This window comes from Leptonychotes weddellii, chromosome 7 (genome assembly GCF_054177405.1).
Source record: "Leptonychotes weddellii isolate Sample4059 chromosome 7, ASM5417740v2, whole genome shotgun sequence".
Lineage (NCBI taxonomy): Eukaryota > Metazoa > Chordata > Mammalia > Carnivora > Phocidae > Leptonychotes > Leptonychotes weddellii.
In genome coordinates this window covers 24,750,427-24,776,103 of record NC_138375.1, presented here as the reverse complement: position 1 = coordinate 24,776,103, position 25,677 = coordinate 24,750,427, and the positions used below count along the sequence as shown (strand labels likewise).

At 43.2% G+C, this 25,677-nt stretch overlaps 1 protein-coding gene across 8 annotated transcripts in view; it reads right to left on the bottom strand.

Annotated features, from left to right (window-relative positions):
• Positions 1–25,677, bottom strand: part of RAI14 (retinoic acid induced 14) — a 138,024-nt gene that overhangs the window by 99,332 nt on the left and 13,015 nt on the right. For 5 of the 8 annotated variants that reach the window (XM_081825971.1, XM_081825974.1, XM_081825978.1 and 2 more), the window contains exon 2: positions 15,859–15,939. In XM_081825971.1, coding sequence (XP_081682097.1) covers positions 15,859–15,894 — 36 coding nt within the window. In that variant the 5' untranslated portion in view covers positions 15,895–15,939. Of the gene's footprint in view, positions 1–15,858; positions 15,940–17,004; positions 17,149–24,739; positions 24,763–25,677 lie in introns of those variants that run through there. The other 3 variants (XM_081825972.1, XM_081825976.1, XM_081825977.1) reach the window with 2 other exon arrangements.

Below are 25,677 nucleotides of genomic sequence, written 5' to 3'. Positions count from 1 at the left end.
AGTAAGACGCGGAGCCAGCCTCTTTGCCTCTCTGGCCTCATGTTTTACATATTTATCGCGTCTTAATATGCTGTAACTGATGGGGGGTGGTGAAAGCTAGAGGTCTTAAGATTGAGTTATGGCCTCTTGTTAAAAAGAGGAAAAGTTTTTTCTGGAGTGGAAAGAGGATACTTCTCATGCGATGCAATCCACAGCACAAAGTTCAAGGTCAAAGAGCCACGTGTGGCACATCCAGAAGGGCACGAGGATTAACCTCTGTGCCCATAAGATGGCACAGGTAACCTGGCCTTTCAAGCGGAGAAAAATGCTCTCGCCGTAACAGGAGCCAGGAGGAGAGTACGACACAGATCAGGGGCAAAGAGCTTCACAGGACTTTGTGGTACAGCATTGGGGACGACAGGCCCAACACCAACGCAACCATGTTCTGAAATGAAAAATTCCTTCCACAAATCCAGGACTCAATGCCTCAAGTATCATCTTTCAAATGTCAACACAGTGTCTAAATATCAGCCTCAAATCCATTACTGAGCCAGAGATATTTTGCGTAAGGGCCCGCCAAATATGGGAAAAGTCCTATAAAGGCAGAAAAAAATCCTTAAGTGACATTCTATTTATGTTTACGTTATCAGAAATCTCACTGTGTCCAGTTTAATGAGTAACTTTTAATATGGGAAGATATACACATTCCATGGGTCATATAAAACCAAGGCTGCTGAAGTGGGCGCTTCAACATTTCAAGGAAAAGTATGAATTATGTGAAGGTCAAGTCCCTTTTAAAAAGTATATTAGGAAGCATAATAAAAATAAGGAAGTGGTTATAAATCTGAGTTCCAAGAATGGTAACTCCCTTGTATGGACAGAGAAAAACAGTGGGACAGGACAATTACATTCCTATGCTACAAGAACACTTGAACAGAAAGAAAAACACACAAAGGCCAAAATCACTTTAAAAAAATGCGTTTCATTGAGAAGCTCCATATTGAAATGAGTGTGGTTCAACCAGCAGCTACAGTTCAAATGTCCCTTGAGTTCAGATGGCAAATGACAGGATATCACTTATTTAAATACAGAGATTGTTTGCACACCTCGAAAGAAAAAAGGAAAGTGGCCATAAACTGGTCCCACAAGGCAGAACCTAAGTGAAGACAAGGAGAATGAAGACAAGGAGCTGGGAGTGCTGAGGGAAAGAGAGCTCAGGTGACCAGTGTCCATTCACGTCCATTCCTACAGATGTGAGGGCTGCTTTTTCAATTTTTTGTTCTCCTGTCAGGGTCGAATACTGCACTATCCAAGAGAAATAAAATGGAAGTCACATTTTATACTTTTTTGATAGCCACATTTTTAGAAATTAAAACAGATGAAATCAATTACATTTGATAGAACCCAATAAAACCAAAGTGTTATCCTTTCAGCATGAAATCAACATGAAAGCTATTAATGAGATAGTTTACATTCTTTTTTCATGCCATGCCATCAAAATCTTGCACGTTTCCAGGAAGTACATCTCAATTCCGATGCTACATTTTTATCAGAAATACTTGATGGCATTTACAGTTCATGATATTTATCCTAAAAAAACAAAAAAAAAAAACACAACCAAATTCACATACTCAAGTTGTTCCCAACATAATTAAGTTTCCCAATATCAAAAAACACAAATGTTCCAATATCTGAATAGAGTATTCTAAAATTTAAATTTATTTAAATAAATAAAAATTTGCTTTGTTAGTCAGGCAAGCTACATTTCAATTGCTTAACAGATGTATGTGTAGGCAGCCACAGGCATGGAAAACACTCATGTGTCCCACCCTCACAGGAGTCATCTCTGTTTCCAACTTCCCACGGAATAGAGGTCAGGCAATAAAACAAACTCAGAGTCAGTCCATAGGAAGACAGAAATAATTTCCTCATTATTCATACCTTTATGAACTCCAGCTTACGGAATACAGAAAAGGAACAAATATTATCTCTTAAAAAACCAGATTTGACGGGTGCCTGGGTGGCTCGGTTGTTAAGTGTCTGCCTTCGGCTCAGGTCATGACCCCGGTGTCCTGGGATCGAGCCCTGCATCGGGCTCCCTGCTCCGCGGGAAGCCTGCTTCTCTCTCTCCCTCTCCCACTCCCCCTGCTTGTGTTCCCTCTCTCGCTGTGTCTCTGTCAAAAAAATAAATAAAATCTTTAAAAAAAAAAAACGAAAACAAAAACAGATTTGATAGATGAGATCTATAACCAGGGATAGAAATTATCTGGGAAAGGGAAGTGAGTATCTTGTACATTTTTGTCTTATTTATTCTTCACAATACCCTACGAGGGAGGTATTTTTCTAAAATTCCCATTTTTACTAAATAGGAAACAGGCTCAGGGAAGTTAGAGATAGTTAAGTGAGGCACACAGAATTTGAGCTTAACTAATGAATCAAACTAACTCTTACGAGATACTGGATTTTGTTCACAAAACCCAGCCCAGCAAGTCAAGTAATTCTGGATCCTGCCTCCCTAGGAGAGGTCAGAAGACAGACAAAGCACACTGATGGGAGTGTGATCTGCACACCTCTCCATTTTTATTGAAAGTGCCATGATCTATAAACCCTTCACTTGAAGTGCAGATACAACGTTCTCTCTCGTAAGACAAGACGAAGAACCTGAGGGTGGATCCTAGTGATCAACAGTTCCAAAAGCTGTGCAGGTGACTGTCCTAAAGGTGAGGTTGACAACAACAGAGCCAGAGTAGACCTAATCTTCGGTTTGCACCCGAATTTTTGTAAGATTTCCAGTTTTTATAGATGTAAATTAGTAGATTTCTGCAACTTTTTAATAGTTTTGTAATATGTACTCCAAAAATACACTCAGCCAGTGGCTTTCTTATTTCCTCAGTATTCCTCTAAGTAGAAGTGTTGATATGTACCATACGCATTTGTTTCTCACTTGTTGTAATTATAATGTCATATAATTTTGTAACTTGAATCTCTCTCCACTTAATTTATCATATGCACTTTCCCAGTTGCTACATAATTTAAGCTTAACACTTTTAAGGACTCTAGAACATTCTTCTCCATGGATGTAAAATAATGTATTTGCCTACTCCTGCAAAATATGGGTTACTCTCCATTTTTTCCTTAATATAAATAATACTACAAAAACACCCTACGTTTCAGATGATTTCCTTCACATAGTTTCCCTTGAGCGGGCCAAAACTGCCACGAAGGCTAACCCAATAGTATTGTTTACAAAACACAGGTTTGTGGTAAAGTGAAATGTGTAAGCAGGGCTCACAATGGGCTGGAAAGTATCAGAATCTCAAAGATAAGGAACAGTTACTACATTCTACCTGGGGCCTAAACAGGAGACCTGTGTCTGTCTTGAGGGCTTACTTGACCCTTCTGAAGAATTCTTTCAAAACTAGGAGTAAGCTGTCCAGAATCTTTTTGACAAACTTTAGCAAAATGACTCATAAATTGAGTCACTGACCCATAAAAATTGAATAAGAATCCCAGCATCCTTTAAATGAGGTTGAAATGCTGTCCCATCTTAGCCAGGGCCCAAGCACTATTCTGTTTCCGGTAACAAGCAGCCCTGTTCTTAATAATACTCAGGCTCTCTTGTAACCAGAGACACAGATGCCAGTCAGGAAATTGGGTTTAAATTTGGGTAACTTCTGCCTAGGGAACACAGGCTAGTTAATTAGTCTACACCAAAGTTCACGACTGGTCTCCTTAGCACTTGAGCTAAGGAGCTATGGATACAAAATCATTTCACAGTTTGGGTACAAAACAAAACCACAAATGCGTTGTACATAACAAGCCAGGCGTTCCAATAATACTCGCTAATGTCACATAATACAATCAAAAGTAGCCAGAAAGGACATTCGGACCATACTAAAGGGAACCCATCTGGAAAACCCTCCTGCCTTTTGGTTTCGGGTCCATGCCATGGGGAGAGCAGTAAATACTGAGCAAAGAGCGGCCAGAGGAATGAGGGGTGACGATGAACTCTGGGTATTTTCATTTTGCTCTTACTTATTCAGCACAGTGCCTGGTTGTCCAGAACTGGGCAAGATGCTGCAGACTAAAGCAGGGACCATGATCTCATCCTACCATGACCCAGACTGCCACCTGCCACTAAAAGCCACACGTTCCCTGTGGGGGAAAGGGAGAGATGGCTTTACACTGGAAAAGGCAGGAATCTACAGCACCAGACTCCCCCAATGGTGGGACTTAACTCGCTGAACACTCACACCAGAGCTCACAAAACCACCCACCTGCCCCCTATGGGCATAGCACAGCCCCGGACCAACCATGGAGCCACCACTGGGGGCCACCACTGGGGACAACGGTGCCCCAGACCTCCACAACCACAACTACCCTAGTCTAAGTCGTGCCCTTTGTTATTTTCCCACCAGAAAACAATACAAACATTCCTTAAGTCTCAGGGTCCAATTTGCATGAGGTCCTCCCCCTCCGATGGCCCTGGGGTTCCTCCCCAAAACAGGTCTAACCACTTTGCTTTCCATGTTAACCCACCCAGCTCTTATCTCTGGCACCAAAGGCTTCCACACTTATCCTGTGCATCTGGCTCGCTGGCTTCCCTGGAACAGGTTTTGGTCAGAGTTTACCCATGATTATCACCTGTCAGTTGCCACTGGAAAATTGCAGAGGAGACTCTGAAATCCAATCACAGGCTTACCTGGCTGGCTGGGACCATGGTTTGGTTTTTGTTTTTGTTTTGTTTTGTAAATCTCTGCCGGCAAACCCCAAGCCCAGCAGCCGCCACACACCCCGGGGGCAGAGCGTGGCTTCTGCAGCCAGAGTCCCCGGGCACAAGTCCTGGCTCCTACTTTCCCTCTGGGATTTAGACAAGTGTCAGGAATGGAATTACGGGGTTGAATCCCATCATTTGCACTGAAGTCTTAACCCTCGGCCAGTACACCTCACAACTGTTTAGAAACCGGGTTGTGGCAGATGTAATTAGTTAAGGTGAAGTCATTCTGGAGGAAGGTGGGCTCCTAACCCAATACAACTGCGGTCCTTCTAAAAAAGGGACATTTGGACAGAGAGACCCACACAGGGAGCACTCCATGGGAAGATGAAGGCAGAGGAGCACCAAAGCCTGCCAGCAAGCCACCAGACGCATGGACAGGGGCATGGAATGGATTCTCCCCCAAGCCTCATACCTCCTCACACCACCATTTCAGCTGTCCATCCCCCAGACCTGTGAAAACAATGCATCTTTATTGCTTAAGACACTCCACTGGTACTACTTTGGTGCGGCTGTGCTTGCAAACTAACACAGCAAGTTACTGGGTCAGTTTTCTCATCTGTACAATGGGGATAAGAATGGCCGGAGGAATAAATTACAATTTGCTAAGTTGCTTAGATAATGCCTGACTCAGAAGTGCATTTTAATGTTAAGTAAATAGTCTCTTTTTTTTTTAACCAAGTAGTTTTTTTTTTGTTTTGTTTTTTTTAAGTTTCCTACCATCTCTTCCCACCAAATTGCATAGTGAAATGCAAGTACAATAATAGGCCCACACCAGATTTCTCAGGAGATGAGGGTCACTTACACTTGGCTGGCATGCCCAGAACAGGGCGTGGCCCATGGTGTAGTAACAGGAATCCAGATTTCCTCCCTGCTCTTCATCTACACCCACACAAAGCACCACATCCCTCCCCACCCCTGCAGCAGCCCCCACCGGAGCCTCGCCCTAGTCCTGGCCCTTCCCTCTGGTCGGTTTCTCAAAACCCCCATTGTCCTTCCGCCCAAAATGCGATCTTCATTAAGCCTCATTCTTCAGTTTCCACCCACCCCCAGCTTTCAATGCTGTGCAGTCTATCCCTCCTGTCATCTGACTTTATTTCCTGTTCTTTGCCCACGTTCATCTCCCTCTCCAGTTAGCACCCCCTTCCCCACCAGTACCGGTTTCCTCTGGTAATCCTAACCTAGGCAAGCAAGAAGCCCAACCCCAAATTCACCTCCTCTGTGAAACTCCTACGGTATTTATCACCTGCACTCCTGATGTCGTTGTGAAGGACACAAGCCCTGTACAGCTGTATGTTTCATGCACATGAGTCCCAGGGTTGTGTGGAGAGTCAACTTTTGAAACCATTCATCACATACTACTGAAGACCTTACTGATACCAGGCACTGGGGTAACTGATAACATTAGCAACCATTTAGTGAGAATTTACCATGTGCCAGATTTTATCCTAATCCTCATGCTGATGCTAAGCGAGGAGTTGGCATCACGCTGGTTTACAGATAAGAAAACCAAAGATCAGAGAGATTATAGAACTTGCCCAACATCACATAGGCAGGAAGAAACAAAACTGGGACAAAATAGAAAACAGGACTGAGAAATAGTACAATGGTCGGCTATAACCAGACCCAAATAATGTGGATTAAGGCATTGTCCATTTGGAAGGAGGTCAACAGTTATCACATAGATATACAGCACTGTGTATATGTGTTCACACACACACACACACACACAAACTGACATCCTTCCAAATAGACAATGCCTTAATCCACATTATTTGGGATCTGGTCCTACAGATACATAAGATATAACTATAAATCTACACAGACCCGTATCTCTGAAGGCAGAGCCATTCAATACTTTAATGACTTAAAGAGGCATGCCTACCAAGTTTGTAAATGACTCAGTGTGATTATAAGAATCAGAGTTTAAAATGATGCAAAAACTAGCGAAACGGATTTATCAATCAAAATAAAATTTAATGGGATAAATATAGTGCCCTGAATTTGAGTTCAAATATCCAACAGAACAAGCCCATGAAGAGAAAGATAGGGCTTTGCAAGCAAAAGTAGTAGGAAAGAATAAAAAAATAAACCAGATAGGAATCAAGAGGGGAAGGCAGCTGCAGGAAAAAAACATCATCTTAGGTTATATCAAGAAAGCTATATGCCTGGGAAATAGAAATGGCACTATTTTAAGTTCTTTGGGAACAAATCTCAAGTTCTGCTCAGAACTCTAAGCCCCACAGTTTGAGACTCAAAGTGGCATATACGGGTAGAGGAAATTGATCGATACAAGAATCTTCAGCTTTCCGTTTCATAAACTGCATGCTGACTGAATGTATGCACTCAGTGTAACCTAAAACTGAGCTTATGACGGGTAATTGTAGGCTGACGTCATTCCCAAACTGTCCTATGAAGGTGTGGATCAGGTCTTGACAGTTCCTACCTGTGTAAGCAATCCCAAAATGCAGGCTGCAAAACAGTATACTTAACCAGGCCCCCGTTAATCCCATATCTTATCAAGGCAGATCACTGGACATATTATTTGACTCAAAAGAAAAAGTCTGATTGATAACCTAACGTCACCAGCTGGTAACGCGCAGGACAGTTTTCATTTCTAACACGGAAAAGGCATTTAATTTCACTGAAACCACATGTTGCAATAGTCTTGCACCGACAGGACAATGGGGAATTGGCAAGTAGCAACCACTATTCCCTTCTGGGGTAAAAAGAATCAAAATGAAGAACATTTGGCACACCTTTCTCATCCAACTCCCAAACGAGGTTCACCGTGGAAACTGCCTGTGGCCGAGTAGATTTGTTTTCTGGGGCTGCCACAAGAGTACCCCAAACTGGATGGCTGAGACAGCAGCAATGTATTGTCTTGTGTTCTGGAGGCCAGACATCAAGGTGTCAGCAGGACTGGTTCCTTCTGAGGGCTGTTCATGCTCTCTCCTCACTTCAGGTGGTTTGCTGCCAATCTCCAGCATTCCTTGTCTTTTAGATGCATCATCCGCCTCCCTGCCTCCATATTCACATGGTATGCTCCCGGTGTCCTGCCCCGTTTTCCCTCTATACATGTCTGTCTCTGTGTCCAAATTTCTGCTTTTTATAAGGACGCCAGTCATACTGGATTACAGCCTACCCTAATGACCTCATTTTTTAAAAAATAATTTGATTACCTCTGTAAAGATCCTATTTCCAAAAAGGTCACATTCTGAAGTACTGGAGGGTAGGACTTTGATATATCTTTTTTTTTTTTTTTGGTTGGGGGGAGGCAACTCAACCATATCACTGAGTTCATCTTCTCCAGTGTCCCTTCCACTCACCTCTCTGGACTTAGCTGGTTTTGTGGCTGCCGGCTAGAGGAAAGGTTCTCTGTCTCCCTTGCAGCTAGGCAGGGACACGTGACTAAGCTCCAGTCGGCTCCATGTGAGGGCAAGGATTTGTGCCCCCTTCAGGGTCACAGCCTTTAAAAAGGAAATGCTTGCGCTCTACTCTCATGCTGTTCAAGTCTTAAGGAGCCAGAAAAATACGCAACACGAACAGCACACCCTAGACCAGCGCTGTCCAGAAGAATTATTAATACAAGACTTTTCAAGTTTCTGGGAGCCATATTTAAAAAATAAAAAGGAAGTGAAATGAATGTTAATATGTTTAGTTAATCCAATATGTCCAGAATATTAGCACTTTGGTTGTAGAATTAAGAAAAAAATTAAGGATATATTTTACATTCTTCTTCTGGTGCTAAGCCTTTGAAGTCTGGTGTGTATTTTATAGTCACAGCATATCTCAATTTAGACTAGCCACCTCTCAAATGGTCACGAGCCACACATTGACTACTGCAACGTACAGTGTCGCTCTGGAGAGTAGGAAAAGGACATCATAGAAAGATCTGGGTCCCTGGATGAATCTATGGAGCACAGTTATCCTGCTGACCCTGCAGTCCTTGAAACTTTAAGAAAACAACTTCTATCCCATTTGATTTCAGGGCATTTTGTTAAAACAGCTTATCCCCTATCTTCGTAAATGTCCCCTGGACCTCACAGAAGGACCCTGGAGCTTCAGTTATGAAACAACCCTTCAAAGAATGGAGAGCTCCACGAATTCACACTGACTCCTGTGAAAAACCCACCAGAAGAGTAGCCCCAGTTTGAAAAGCTGCCATAGCAACACTGTCGGCATTGGAAAATATATCTCAGAATAAATCCATCCAAGGAGAACATGTAGTTCCTCAGATTTTTTCTTGTTCTTGTCCCACATTATAAATCTCTTCGCTCCCCAGCCTATGGGACAGCCCAGGGGAAAAAGCAGGAGGTGGAGACCGTCAGATCATTTGGCCTCCCAAGAAAATAAAAATCAATTCCTTTGGGACATTACTTCCCAAAAAGTTAAAACATTTTTCATTAACACAATAAAAACCACCCTAAGAATTGGGCAATCCAGTGGATCACAATATGCGGACTTTCCTTGTTTAAAAGGAGGCAGGGACTCAAACAAAAGGAGAGTCAAGGGTGGTGGCCTCATCTTTACAGATATGTTGGGCCTGTAGCTAATGCGGACACCGAGTGCCATATAAGTGAAGGTAACCACCTCTACACAGCAAAGATCTTTGGGTGGAAACTCAACTGAAAAGCACCACAGGATGAATCCAGAAGCAATTCCTAGTTCACTTCCAAGGAGAGGTTCCATACGAGAATTTGTCACACAAACATCGAGGTCAGCAAGAGTTCCAAATGATCAGGTAATTAATTCAGAATACAGAGATAAGAAGTAATAACCTACATGATTCCCTGCTTATGTAGACTCTCAGATTTCCCCAAGTTTAGGAGCCAGGTTCTGAGTTTCATAATCGTCTCCAGCTGCAGCTGGGATGGATCAGGTTTAACCAAAATTTCCTGGAGTTAATAATCTGGGGGAGCTAGAAGGAAGCTGTCAGCCAGGTAGCCAGCAATGAGGCTCTATTTAGAAATCGACCTGTTTTGTTTTGAGATATAGACATTTTTATCAGCTCCAGTAGAAGAGCAGAAGTAGCATCTGTTCTCTCTTGCTTTAAAAGTCAAGGCCAAAGTGTATTTGCCTCCCAGGAAACAAGCAACCCAAGATTTTCCCAGATCCTCCCCTGCCGCGGGAATGCCGCTAATGTTGGGTGAGCTCGGCCACTGTAGACAGCGTTCGTAGGATGCAAAGTCACTGCCTGGGTCTTTGTGCTTAGTGCAACGGAGCAGAATTTATCTCATGCACGTTCAAGCTTTGGAATTTAGGAAGGAGAATGCCCCAGGTCAGCAAGTGTGTGCAGCGGTCGACAGCCCTAGCATGGGCGGCAAGAAAAACCGGGGTTCAGAGCTCTTTGCCATTGATCTAATGTGTGACTTCGGGCAAGCTACTTAACTTCCCTTCGCCTTAATTTCTTCCTCTGTAAAATGTTATAACAACAATGGTCTTTACTGGAAAAAGTTTGGTAAGCATTACCCGATAAAGAGCAGGTGAAGGGCTTGGCACAGTGACTGGCATGTAGCAAGCATTCAATAAAGAAGAGCTCTTCTCCTCATTTCTGCTGTAGTAGGTCAGCGATCCATACATGTTTACTCTTGCAATTCATATTCTGTGTTAGGCAGATTTAAAAAAATGGGATAGTCTGGCCTCCCTCTATTAGACACTGAAAATAGTCCACAAGAAACTGTGGCACTAAAGTCATGAGCATGCATGCTGGGAGAGGCGGGGCGGGGCAGCAAAACTTTGGAGAAACTTCTCTTAGATGGAAAAGCAAGAAGGTATGCTCTGGGTTGAATTGTGTTCCATTGCCCCCCACTTCCCTAACTCCCCACCAGAGCTGATAAGCTGAAATCTGAGGCACCTCAGAATAGGGCCCGATCTGGAGATGGGGTCTTTACAGAGGCAGGGAATCAAGTTAAACTGAGGTCATTTGGATGGGCCCTAATCCAACAGAACCACGTCCTTATAAAAAGGGGAAATCTGGACACTGAGACACGCATACAGAGCGAGCGCCATGTGAAGAGGAGGGTGGAGGTCAGGTGATGCATCTATAAGCCAGTGATTGCCAGAAAACCACGAGAAGCCAGGAGAGGCTTGGAACAGATTTGCCTTCACAGCCCTCCCAGGAACCAGCCCCACTGACACCCTGAGCTCAAACTTGTAGCCTCCAGAACTGGGAGGCGATAAGTTTCAGTTGTTCAAGCCACTGGGTGTGTGTTTATGGCAACCCTAGGCACAAGGTGAAATGGGGCAGCAGGTGGATTCCCCACTCAAGACTGATAAGTCCTGGAAAATATGTAGTAGGACACAAACTTGACCGAATTTCTCTTCCAGAAGTTTACCAGAGTCTCATACCTCCACCCAAAAAGGTCATCTCCGATGTATTTTGACATTATGTCTACTAAAAAAAGAGGCTTAGCTTTACAACAGATTTGGCCAAGGTTCTTCTGTCAACAGAGAAACTTGGATTTTAAATATTCCCATTTTGTGTGTGTGGTGGGGGAGGGAGACTCAGGCATCCGTAACACCTTATAAATGACCAAAAACTCCTTGGCGGGGGCGGGGGGGGGAACCTTGGCAGAGATGTGGATTATCGACCTTCATAGGAACAGTTCTCTCAATGGGCAACAAATTCAAACTCCTGTCTGAGCAGGATGTGTCTGGTTCCTCAAGATTCACGGTGTGTGTGCATTTCTTTGGCTGAAAGCTGCAATCCTTAGTAGCTGCTACCTAAAAAAAAAATATTACCAATTTAATATCTCATGGAGCCAGCCATTTTGAACTGGCTGTCTTGATTTTTTTTTTTTAATGGAATGTCCGCTGCTTCCCTATTACAGTGAAAAACATAATTGGGAACAAATCTTTCATAAAATTAAACACACACCCACAATGTAAACTTTGAAGGCCTCAATCATGTTGGAGAGGCATTTCTCAAGATTTGTTACAAAGATCTTTCAACCCCATTTCCCATCCCTCAGCCTCCACCCATTTCACTCAAGGCACTAAAAATTGGCATTTACAAAGAAATTCCAGAAGCCTGAGCATTTTATTAACAAAGGGAAATCCCAACCTTCTTGGCCTCATTTCTCATGATGACAGCTTGTTTTTCCATGTGGAACCACGTATTGGTTGCTGCAAAATTTAAAGAGGTAAAGAAGCCACTTTCAAACTCTAGTCATAAAAGATATAAATAATGAGGATTTAAAACTGTGCTCATTTTATAAGCATAAAAGTCAAGCATATCCATTTTTAAAAACGAGAGTGAAAATTTATAGTGTTTTTATTAAAAGACTCAGCCATGCCACGGGCTCTCTCCTGGGCTCTTGAAGTATGACTGTTTTGCATGTCAAGGGCAAGTTTTTGAAATGGAGCTTCCCCACTGTTCTCTGTGGCTGGCTCCCCAGCATTACCCTCCCCTGCGCTCCCAACCAGTGTTCCAAATCCTCCAGGCCCAGGAAGAAGCTCCACATCTGTAAAGCTCCCCCAATTTCCCCCATTTCCGTTGACTCAACCCCTCTGAAAACTGATAGCTTTAATCATCCAGACCCTACAGTTTAACAACTGGCTGTATCATCATTATGGAAGGCCCCCTTTACTCTCTGTATTATATATGGTTTGTGTTTTGCCTTGGTTATTTCCTGCATGTAATTTTTCTCCTCCCATCTTGGTTTGTGAGCTTTTTCAAGACAAGAATCATACCTCACATTTCTTCTCTATGCTCTCTAGTATCTAACCCAACTTTAAGGATGCCCAAAATAAAGTTATACATGTCAAATGAAAAACATCATTCACTGAAGAGCAAGTGTTTAGCTCCATAATTCTCTCTGGCCTCTGTGGGTTATTACAGGCTCCCAAGTATGCATGGGGATTAAAGCAACTGGACAATGACAGTATCTAACCACAGCCCAGAGAATTGGGCTGCATCCCCCTGTTATACTCACATAAACCTGCTCTTGACTTGGTAGCCATCTGAGTCAAGTGGTCCAGGAAGGACACTTGGATTAAATCTCTATCCGCATGATGATCCTGGAGTAGCATAGTGACCTGAAGGCTGTCCCCGTGGGCCTCCTTTGGGTCACTCTTGTCCTTTCTCACTCCTGGGTTTTGCTCTCAATGGCCTCAAACTGATCTGGCTGCAGACCTCCCAGGAACAGGCTGGCTGAAATGCGATCATACCAGTGGGTCACCTGCCTTCTCTTTATGAAAGCATGAACATGATCTGCTGTCTCCCTTCTTTCCTACCTCCCAGAAATACAAAGAATCCTTTCTTCCCTCTGCTCCCTTCAGCCTCACACAAAGACAAGCAGGAAAATTTGATGGCTGATGGTTTAGGATCGTTATTTGAGAGAGACCACTCACTGCAGGTAAAGAAGATGCCAGTTCAGCTCATTTAACTAAATATAAACCTTTTAAAACTTGTTTTTCACATAATAAGTGATATGTATCTAAACTTACATTACCAAAAAATTCAAACCAAAAGACACACATTGAAAAGCAAGCCTACCTCCTCCACCCACCCCAGCTTCCCTCAGAGGCAGCAACCGTTACCAGATTATTTTGCCTTCCAGAGCATAGACACTTTCCAAACCCTATTTTTTATCAGGGGTTTCGGATTAAGAGAAAGGAATCAATATTTACCAAGCATCTCCTGAATGCCAGGCCCTAAGCTGTGTGTTTTATTTTTATAAGATTTTATTTATTTGACAGAGAGAGCGAGCGAGAGAGGGAACAAAAGCAGGGGGAATGGGAAAGGGAGAAGCAGGCTTCCTGCCTAGCAGGGAGCCCGATGATCTGGGGCTCAATCCCAGAACCCTGGGATAATGACCCGAGCCAAAGGCAGACGCTTAACGACTGAGCCACCCAGGCGCCCAGTAAGCTGTGTTTTACATACATCAGCACGTTTAACCTCCATGACAACTTCGTAAGGTTCATATGATTTTCTTCACTTCTCAGGTGAGGAAACTGAGGGTCAGGAAGGTCAGAGACTTGTCCAAGTTCACCAACCTGGATCCAAAGTCACTCTTCCAAGCTCCTGCCTGGATTCAACGGTTTCCAGAGTCAAATCTCCAACCAAATTTTCTTTTAGGAGACCTGTGCTCTGGAATTGGGCTGTCACGGCAGAAAAACGGATGGTACAAAGTAGAGCTCTGAGAACCCAGACAAGTTACCATACCTCCCTAGGTCTCCATTTCTCCATCTGTAAAATGGGTCTAATGGTAATACCTACCACGTAAGTTTTCTGGTAACATTCAATGAATTTCACATGATGAGTTTTACATAGTACCTGATGTAGAGTAAATCCTTCCTCATGGTTAGTTATTATCACATGGCTGATGAACAAACAAACAGACCCAAAATTTGATATTTTGATCAAATATCAAAAGACATTTGATACTGTCTGGCCCTGTGATAACAATATCCTTTGCTCCAGGCACCCAAGCTGCTCCTCTAACATTTCTACTCTTAGCACCAACTTCCGAAAGCACAGTCTTCCTGCTGCCAAATCCCAGCAGCTTTTAATAGTGTTATTGGGTTTTTTTAAATCATGGAAATAGTTCCATTTTTATTTAAAAACCTAGATTCCAGCCACACCCTCCCTCCTGCTGCCAGTTTTTAATTTTTTAAACCAAAAGTTTATGTGTCTGTCATTTCCCCCCTGCCCCTGTTCATATATCCCGGAACTCTAGACTGATTAAATTTTGCTAAAATAATCTCAGCTTGAATAAATGGAAGCTACCCAAATTCCCTTTGAATGGAAAAGACATTTGTTAACCTGGTCACGTGGCGTACAAACCCATATCCGCTCTCCATCCACTTGACTTTTCGTTCTTCACTGAAAGGCACAGGCGATCTGCCGGCTTGGGTCTCATAGGGCCAGCAGATGGGGAGGCTGAAGGGGGTTTCTCAGGGGAGCAGCTGGGACAAGGGGCTAAGGAAGTCAGATGACCAGGGCTCTCAGTGGCCAAAGGCAAACTGGATGCGGCTGGCCAAGTCACTTCACATTTTCTGAGTTCCACTTAACTTACCTCAAGAATGAGAGGGTGAAAACCCAGCTTTTTCCTAATATCCCTTTCTAGCTCTAACCTCTAAGCGAGACAAAAATTTGCAACCACCCCACAAGCATCTCGACTAGTCTGGGCCTTATCAGGGCAGTACGTTACATGTCATGATGCAGCCTCAAAAGATAAGCTTCAGCCAAAAGGAGGTGTGCGCCATACGGCAAAGACGCAGCCTCCACTTATTTTAAAAACGGGGTGTGTCAACCTGTCATTTAATTCATGGCAAAACAATAAAATCCAGGTTCACCTTTAATTACCTCATGTTAAAGGAGAGCCAAGCAAGCTCTGGATGAGGGCTGACATATCTGGGCTTCCATCGGATACCCTGCCATGAATTTCTCCCATTCAACAATTCTGCCCAAAACATCTGGAGTGCAGCTAGTACACGACTAGAGTCCCAGCAGGGTTTAGGAGGTGACCCTGTTTTAAGATACCACGTGGATAATCCTGCTATGCTATTTTTCTCCAGTTTCTCCTCTGGCAGACTTTGTTTCATAATTCCGACATCATAACTGGTTCCTCCAATCCAAAATCTTGTATGATGGATAACAAATGAGTAAGAACCCCAGGAATTCAGGGGGAGTCAAGGTGCAGGCAGCAAGAGATACTGTTTTACCACAAAAGCCTTAACAGAGAGTTAAACAAAAAGTTTCCTAAAGCCAAAGATGACCCAAGCTAATACGTAATTCCTTAACTACTCTCATGAGACTAGCTTCCTCCAAAAATGACATTCTGAATCAGATTCAGGGGACTTAAGAAATGCTTAGGTTTTTACCGATTCTTTTCTTTAAGATGTTTGATTTGACGCTTTCTTTCTCTACAAGGCACAGACCCAGGACTAAAGAAGTCATTTTCAAAAGCTATTCACACGAACAGCAAAGAACCTAGAGCATGCCATTCACAAAAGCCACCCAGAGCTGAGGCTCAGAGTGCTTCTGGTTCCTGTAGTTGATTAACCCAGTGCCTTATCACGGTGGGAGGGGAGAGCTGTCCTGCTGCCCCAGGAGAGGGAGAGTGGAGCGGACAGACGGTGAGTCACGGCGTACTTACGTCACTCTTCCTGAACTTGGCTTTCAAGCTCTTCATGTTTAGTCCATTCAGCTTTCCAAAGCTCTAGAGATTTTTCAACACCTAAGCAGAGAATGGAAAACAAAAAATTAAATATTTAGGTTTCCAAATAAACGCTACAGGTATTTCCTCCTGATGAGATTACAACTCTTTGGCCATGGGCCATTGGGGTTGAGTTAGGAAGGTGTTAGGAATTAGAAGCTAAGAAGTGGTAAAGAACATGTTATTTCCACTCATGATATAGTCCCTAGAACCTTCTGACACTCTCACGTGAACCAAAACTTTACATTTTATCCCAACTTCCCAAATGTTAAAAGTAGATCAAGTTTCATGGTGCAAAAGAGAGTATCTGTATGGGGCATGGATTCCTATACATGCTATTCATGTTATAATTATACCATCCGCCTCCTTTTGAAGGGCCACAATAGTAAAGAATGATAAGGAAAACAGTTCATATTCCAGATGCCATTCATTCCCTATTTATTTTTCTCAGCATGGTTTCTTTTTTTTTCCCTCCTAAATGCATGCACAGGGCAGTTAGTAAAAAATGCCAGGAACAACAAAAACCTCCCTCTTCAAATACCTCATCTGCAGGAAGCCATTCTAAACAATGAAAAAAGGTCCCTTCCCCCACCTCCAAGGTCCTCATGGGACCCAGCAATTCCGAGCTGAAGCTGGCAAAGTCTTAAGAAATCACCTCCCTGAGGAGGTCTCTGGTCTCCTGGAGAGTGAGTGTAATTAAAAAAAAAAAATACATATGTACTTTTTTTCAGGGAAGATAGTTCCTAGTTCTCACCATTCTGCAAGGGGTTGTCACCCTTCAAAGTTTAAGACTGTTGATCCAGGCTAAGTCCCTCATGTTCCAGAGGTGCAGTGGAACCTCACTCAAAGAGGTTAGAAAACCTGCCCTCAGTTGACTGCTTTTCCCATTGCCCTACAGGTTCAAAACTAAAACCAAAAAGCAGAATCCTGTGCTAAAATATGATACACACTCTAACTTTTCCACCCTTAAAAACTGGAAAATCACAGAGTGTGGAACCTTTGCATTTGGGTCAAAAGGGCAAGAAAATCTAGGTGCAAGTTCCCAGCACACAGTAAGCACTCAATAAATGTCACTTCGATCCTCACCTGACAAAGTGAGAACAGATGAACTTTAACAGTACGATCAATTTGAACACTAAGGAATAGCACTCCAATGTTTACCATAGCTGGCCAGTAGTTTTCAAAAGCCTTTCAAGGTCATCCCCTGTTCCTCCACCACCTTATTCTGGACTAAACGATAAAGGGGGAAAAATATAAGCAACTAAATGGCTATCCTCATCCCTCCTCATGTCCTCATCCCTGGCTCCAGAAGTCATCCAGCGACTTTCTGGCTTCTATTCTAACGTTTACTTTCATTTTTGCTGTTGTCATTAAACAGGGCTTGGGATAAATGGCGCAAAAACCCAGCACTTCGATGACATTAATCTAGAGGCCACACCATTACTGCAGCCTCACTGGGGTCCTTTTCAATCTTCCCAGCCTGGGCAGGAGTGACCCTGTTACCTTGGAAACCACACATGCTATAATTAGACCTTGTTAATTGCCAAGTATTCAACCACAGGCTGGGCTGGTACCTGAACAGTGAAGTGCAAACTCCTGGACAGCTTCTTACCATTGGCTGCTAGTTATTAATCTGAATCAGAAGGACCTGGGGACAGTTTGCTAAATGCAAAATCCTAGCCCATATCCGTTGTTTCCACAGGAAACAGGAGCGTCTCCGTGGCTGGATCTTTCGCGCACTGAGGCTTGAGAATCTTGAAGTGAGGTAGATGAGGCGGGGAATCCAACTGTCAAAGTCGTGCTGGACTATTCAAGAGCCCTTTTTCATGTCAAAGCAAACCACCTTTTGATGAATCCAAGTAGAAATAATGATAATCAGATAATCCCAAATTGCCACTGGTTCCCGGTTCTCCATGAAAATGACAGCCAGCCTTTGAATTCAATTCCTTCCACCTTCGGGTGAAGTGCCAACAACCAAGGAAAGCAGCCCAATCCATAGAACAGGAAAGGGAGAAAAGAGAAGCCAAGGCTTTCATAGTCCACCAACCGTGTAGCCCACGAAGAGGGAACCACCCACAGCATCCCTTCTGTTGTAGAACACAACGGCTTAGGCAATGGTGGGTAAGAAGTTTATTCGCGATCATGGGGGTTTTTGTGGGTGTTGTGCTTCTTCTTGTGTGCTTGTCTTTGGTTTTTTTTTTGTTGTTTTTTTTTTTAAATTATGGCAGTGAGAACATGCAACCTCTTATTTGAAGATTAAGTAGATAAAGCACTTAATTCCAAAAATTCCCAGGGGCAGATATTAGCTGTGAAATGAAGGTCTTCCTGGAGTCACGGGTCTGGGTGTGTGATAGCTGGGTGGTCCATGGGTACAACTCCCAGATGACAGAGACAGGGGTCAAGGGTAAAGAGGTTCTGGAAACCTACAGAGTAGTAATTTTAGAAACAAGAACTACAGCTGGGAGGTAATTAAAATTAGTAGTAGGTCACTGTTTTCCTGATATTCACAGAAGGATCTAACACCTGGAAGTCATGCCGAATGGGGAGCAAGCTGCCCCTGACATGATGCTGGGTTCTGTGTGCTCCAGCATCTTCTCTTCCCCAAGATGACCCACAGGTAAATCAGGGACTTGCCTTCTTTGGGTCTGCTGGAATCTCACAGCTCCAATTCCCAAATCTAAACTTCCAAAGCCCAGATTGGGCTACAGCCTATCTTGAGGACAAGTGACATCTATCAGTAAATCTAGGCTACACGGACAGCAGTCCTTGGACAAGCCACTTAAGACAACTTAGTTCAAAAGAGCTGCAGTGAAGGTGAATTCGCTGTGCACCAGCCTAAACTGGATCATACAGAAAGAGGGGGAAGGGTTACACATATATGGGAAAAGTTGTAAGGACTCCCATTTCAAGAGTAAAGCACATCTACCCACTGAGCAGGAATATTAGTTTACTAATATTTGCCTGCTGGATCCAGAAGTCGTCACTGGGGGCGCCTAGGTGGCTCAGTTACGCATCCAACTCTTGATTTCAGGTCAGCTCATGATCTCAGGGTCATGAGATCAAGCCCCATATTGGGCTCCATGCTCAGCAGGGAGTCTGCTTGAAGATTCTCTCCCTCTGCCCCTCCCCCTGCTCGTGTGCTCTCTCTCTCTAAAATAAATAAAATCTTAAAAAAAAAAAAAAAAGACATAAGTCACTGAAACACGGCTTCCATTGCTGGTCACCAGTCATCATGTGACATCAAGTCAAACAGTGAGGACACAACAGTGCGGAGATGCATGTCCTTGTTGCCATCTCACTGAAAGGCCAGGTCCCAAAAACAAGCTTATTAATCCATTTTCCCTTTAAAAATAATGTAACTCTCAATCAAAGCTAAGAAGGAGCTAACCTCTATCTGCTATAATTCTAGCCTGAATCAAAAAACCTTGATATTAGCCTGTATAGCTTTATTATGAATGTTAGACTTCTCTGCGTATTAAAAATAACTTATAACAAATACGGGGTTTCCTTTGGGGAGAGGAAATCTAAATCTATCATCACGATGGCCCCACAACCTGAACATATCAAAACTATTCAAACGTACACTTCAAGTGGGTAAACTGAAAAGAATGAGTTACATTTCAACAAAGCGCTATATTTCAACACACACACACATATGCATATATACATGATCTCCACTACCTTCTCTAATCCTTCCAGTTAGGAAAATTCCAGGTTAGAAATCTCTGGACCAAACTGAAAAAAAACTTCAAAGGAACAAAGGTTAGCAAGCAATGCCCTTAACACTAAAATGTGGTTGCTCCTAGATTTTCTTTAGCTATTTCCCTACCACAACCCACCCAATTGAAGTGGTTAGAAAAAAGTTCCTCTATCTTCAAGTTACGCGTACTCCCATCCACTCCCACCCCCACGTAGAACCCAAGGATGACTTCATGAGGCGATGTTGCCAATTCTGTCAGCCTAGGAGAGTCCTCTTGGAGCAGACAGGTATTCTGATTCCGTAATCAGAAGTGGGGCTCGGAAATCTGTAATTTAAAAAAAAAAAAAAAAAAAAAAAAACTCCTCGGGTGATTTGGATGCTCAACTCGATTGGGGAAAAACTGTTCTAGACTCAGTGATATTAGACCTATAATTGACACTTTCACTAGAGACACTGTACAAGTAGGTAGGATAGATCATTATCTTCAAGCATCAGACGAGCTTGCATCTTTCACAACACTGGGGTATGCAGCAGTGGGGGGTGGGGGGAGGGGGGAAGGGAGCCCTCCACACTGGAAATTCTAGGAGAGCAACTAGCTGGCTCCCCGTGGCCACTAGGAGCAATATTAACTCACTAAGGCAAACGGCAGCTGTGCACACATGTCCATCTTCCTGCATCACAAGAACACATTCGCATCTAGGACACCAGACCACAGGATGCAAGAGCAGTGGTTTACGATCAGTCCCTCCGAATCACCGCAGCAATGAGAGGAGCAGAATAAAAAACAGTGTCCTCTGCCTAATGACTCCTCCCATCATGGAATGTGGAACGCTTCTACACCAGTACAGCAACACTAAGCCTCCAAGACAGGCTTCAGGGTTTGGCTTGGTTTGGCTTTTTGAGAAAAATCAGGCTTAAAATCCAAAGCACTGAACAAGACCTTGAACAAATGTAAGGAACTAAAATTAAAATGCTGCTCTCCTCGCCGGCACCTACCTGTTCTCCCTCAAGTATTTGTTTCCTCAGACGATAATCTCTCTGCAACAAAGATGGAATTTTAACCAAAAGCTGTATAAACACTCAATTGTCTCCATCTGGCAAAACAAATACATTCTGTAACAGCTCTCTCCAGGTCAACTTTCCCAATGAGTTGCCCCTGACAACACAGCACCTCATGCCCCCCAAACTGCTCCCCGGGTCAGAAGCTGCTTGAAGTCCCTGCCTGTGCCTATGACTATGTCATGGCTTCTGGAATAAAGAACATCAGATGGGAACCAGACGCCAATAAGTACCGTTTCCCCCCCCACCTGATTTCATCCACAGCAGATACGTGCTTATCTCGGTAAAACAGAATTTTAGACACACATTTAGGTTAGGAGAACTCTCAGCAGACACTGAGGAGGATTCATAACTGACCAAGGGTATGACATCTAATAATTAGGTGTCAAACACTGCAGGAATTCAAAGAGTGGAAGTGTTTGAGGGCTGGGAAAAAAATCAGGGAAGTCTTCATAACATGGCCTTAAAGGAAACTCAGGATTTGGGCAAGCTGATGAAGAAAGGGCATCTTGTCTAAGCTTTCCCACAGATGGGGCATGTCTATCTTAGATTTGCAAAGGCCAGATACCGGTCCAATCTCTTTAAACAGTCCTACAAGCTTCTCTCAGGGGGTTGAGTAGATATGGTGGAAATCATTGTATGGTTCCTTCCAAAGAAAGATCTTCCCCCAATCTCCACACACACTGACCTTTTTACAACCTGGACGTGAGTGAGGGTTCAAGAGTCCCATTATCAGTTTTCAGCAAATTTGAAAATATGCATCTCAGGCTGCTTACTTACTTCGGGATGGAGGATTTTCAGGGTAGGATTTTCATTTTGCTTATACACCGTCAGCATACAATCAATAAATGATTCATGAATGAATGTGTAGAACAAAGATATGGGTTAGGCGTCGGAATAGCCATTAGACCTCACCTTTAACCTCAGCAAAGCCCTCGCTGGTCCCAAATGCACTGGGATCTGAGTGAAGGCAATATGATTAGATTTCACCACATACACACGAAAATACTAAGTTAGAAAAAGAAAAAACAACCTCATTTGGTCAGTAAAATCTTATCAGGTTGCCCCTTTTTAAACCATCCTACCTGCCTTCTTCTCTGGGCTATACTCCTCATGCAGCCCCTCCCCAGCCACTCGCTGAGCTTAGCCCAAAGAACCACCCATTTTGAATAATGGAATGTGACAGTCAGCAGAGAACAAGGACCATCAGATAGAACCCCTGGGGCAAGTTCTCAGGATAGAGATTTCACCAGCCTGATAAGAGAGCACTAAGGGGAAGGCCAAGGATTCTCCCAAATCAACATGCCTGTTGTGTTCCTTAGCAGGAGATTCTACCACTTCCAGTCAAAGAGCCGCTCAATAAGGAAAAAGTCCATCCTAAATCTGTCCAACCCTTCAACTCGAACCTCGGCAAGCCTCTCCATAGCCAACACTCAAAGTTCACTATGGCTGAACAAGCAAACGGTGAATGAATGAATGAATGGGCACTAAGTGCTAAATTGGAAACACAAAAGATTTAAAAGATACTTCATTCCAAAGTAAGCAGCCAGTACCAGATGCAGATTTTCAAAGGATTTAGCTCAAAACTGGTAACAGAAAGGGTCAGAATGTGTGGAGCTTGGGGAGGATCTCCCCCACCACCACGCCCACTCCACCCCCGGTTTTACACAAGGCCTGACAGCAAGATGCCAGGATAAAGTGAGGAGAGAGGGATCTTCTCTGAAAACATATTTGAACTTTTTCTTATTTGATAAACTGGGCATTCTAAGTTCCAAATTAAGAGTACTGAGCAGGGGTGAAGGGTGGGTGACGTGGACGAAAGGGATCAAGAGGTCAAACTGGGCTCAAACTTCCAGTTATAAAAGAAGTGGTGGGGATGGAAGGTACAGCATGGTGGCTCTAGTTAATAACACCGTACTGTGTATTTGAAAGTCGCTAAGAAAGTAGATCTTAAAAGTTCTCATCACAAGAAAAAACATCTTGTAACCATGCGTGGTGACACATGCAAACTAGACTTAGAGTGGGGACCATTTTGCAATGTATACAAATATTACACCACACACCTGAAACTAATATCATGATGTATGTCAATTATACCTCAATTAAAAAAAGGGGGTATTTAACAGTTGAAATTGCAGAATTTTTTTTTTTTTTTTTGCAGAATTTTTTTTAATTGAAGTCCTAGATTTCATCCAGAGGCAAGGGACAATATTAACTTTAATGAATAAAATTTAGAGTGGGATATTAAAGAAAGCTGCTTTATGATTACATCTTATTTATTCATTTATAAGATTACATCTTATTTATATTTATTCAGCAAACCAGATACATATCAATAAATAAATGAATGCGTAAACAAGCAAATTCTACCGGGCATTAATTATGGGCTGGGTGCTTTTATATAGGCCATCTCTTTTATGAACTAAGGTGCAGGCTTGTTAAAAGATTACCCAGAAGATAAGAAAAGAAAAAGTTTAGGGGGGAAAAAGGCATAAGCAACAGTTTCATTTTGGCACTGAATCCTTTCTAAAATACTCTAATATCTCACTTTTTCCCCATGAAAATAAATGACCACATTCTTTTTGAACTGTAAATGTCATTCAGATATTGTATCATAATAATCATGTGGTAAAACTCTCTTGAGAGCATTAATCTCCCTCAATATAGTCACAACTTGCCTTTATCCAGAGGATGACCTTTCTCTTGAGACACAAATACATCACTCTTATTAAAAATAAAACCTGCCATCAACCAGAACCGATCTAGGTGCATCGATCAGTCAGGGCCAGCAGCACTGATGCACAACTGGCCAGGACTCTGGCAACATGACTATCTGGTTTGTCAAATCTCCTACTGACATGCTCCAGTAAGCCTACCCAAGAAAAGTCCCAAAGTTACCTCATACGCCCTAAATCCATCCAATTTAAAAAGCACCAGATTAATCAAGACAAACTACTTCTGGAATACAAAAATCATTCGAGGACAAAGAAACTCCACGGGATTATCCCTCATGCTGAGATTATTTTTAGATCTCTAACATGGCCTTCCTTTTCTACGTTCCTAAATCTTTGATGTTAATGTCAACAGCGCCATCTAAACATACCACTGTGTTCATCTTTCCAGAGAAAAAGCTGCCCTGCACTTAGCTAATAATCAACCCCAAGTGGTAAGGCACATATGCACGTATGTACCTTGGCTTCCTCCTCCCAGTCCACTCCTTGGGCTTCACCCATCTCGAAACCCAAAAGAACCGATCAAGTTTAAAAATACAGGTCCAATCCTCAAACAGGACTGGCGAAAATATAAAACACGGAAAGCAAAAAGTCACTGTGGAAAGCAGTTTGGCAGTTTCTTACGAAGTTAAATATAAACTCACCACACAAGCCCGCAATTCCACTCCCACTTGATCTCGCCAAGAGAAATGAAATCCTATGTCCAAAGAGTTGTACACAAATGTTGATAACAGCAGTATTCATACTTGCAAAAAAGTGGGAACTCCTGAAATAGCCATCAGCTAGGTAAACAAAATGTGGCCTTCCAACATGATGGAATACTATCCAGTACTAAAAAGGAACGAAACATCAGTACACGTTGCAACATGGATGAAACTCAAAAGCGTTGTGCTAAGTGAAGGTCAGACATAAAAGATCACATGTTGTAAGATTCCATTTGTAGGATGTGTCTAAAAAAGGCAACTTTATAGAGACAAAGGAGATTAGTGATTGTCTAGGTCTGGAAGTGGTAACAGAGACTGCAGATGGACATGAGGGATCTCTTTGGGGGAGGAAAGTGGTTTTAAACTGGATTGTGGTAATGACTGTACAACTATACATTTCCAAAAAGTATTAAACTGTGGACCAAAATTGGTCAGTTTTATGAAATATACGCACGTCTCAACAAAGCGGTCTTTTAAGACGTCAAATACAAAAAGAGAAAAGGCAGGCCATCTATAAACTTAAATAGTGAAAAATGTCCTTAGAGGAATTGAGAGGGTAGGTTCCACTTACGGTTATACTTAGTGTTTTTACTCTAGAAAAACTTGCTTGTCAAACATTGGCTTACCGCCTGTTTCATTGGTTCTTTGACTTGGTTTCAAAATGGGGATGACTCGGACTCTCCACATTCTGGAATGTTGAAAATGTCATTGTAGTGATCACAATGGCTCTGTCTGGCCTGATGAATTTCTATACCCATGGTTTGTCAGCTTTTTCTGCCCACGGGTCCGTTCCCGTGCTTTCATAAAAAAAAAAAACACCTTTTGTACAAATTAACATGTTTCTCATCTCCGGTCCAACAGAGAGGGATGCCTGCTCACTTGAAGGCAGGGCTCTTCATTTCCTTCGACATAATGGTGTTACCTTGCACGCTGCAGTGGACCTACAATCCTCAGTGCCCAGCCTTCTTCAGATAACTGCGCCCCACTTCCTTTAGAAACACCGACCCTCCAACCAGGCTATATTCTGGCCATAGCTGTTCCCTGAGGGATGGGAATGTGTCTTCAGCAAGGCTAGTGAGAGATTCCCCCTGGGATTTTCAGGAGGAGGGAAGATGAAGGGGAAAGGGGAGGGAGAGAAGGAGGGGAGAGAGAGAGAGAAAGACCTTCCTCCCTGGTGGAGAAACTGGGAAGCGTGAGCCTGGCAGCCACCTCAACCCTGTGCACAGAACTGGCTGGAGAAAAGGAACCAAGGAGGCCCCTGATTCCAGGGATCCGTGAGGTCTTACAGGGGCCACCCCCTTCTGGCACAGGATCTGGGGTCCCATGAACAAGACCCTCCCCTTCTAGCCCAAGCTGGGTGTCTGTCACTTGCCATCCAAGACTACTGACAAATCCTTCTCACCTCCTGGATCTTGCTCAGGCTGTCATCCCAGATGCCCTTTTAGGCCTAGAACTTCAACAGTCCCGTGGGGACCTGCACTTCTGTCTGATCAGCTCATTTCTGAAGTCAGGAGCTAAATTCTCTTCAGGGACCTACAGAAGCGAAATACACTCTTTGGAGTCT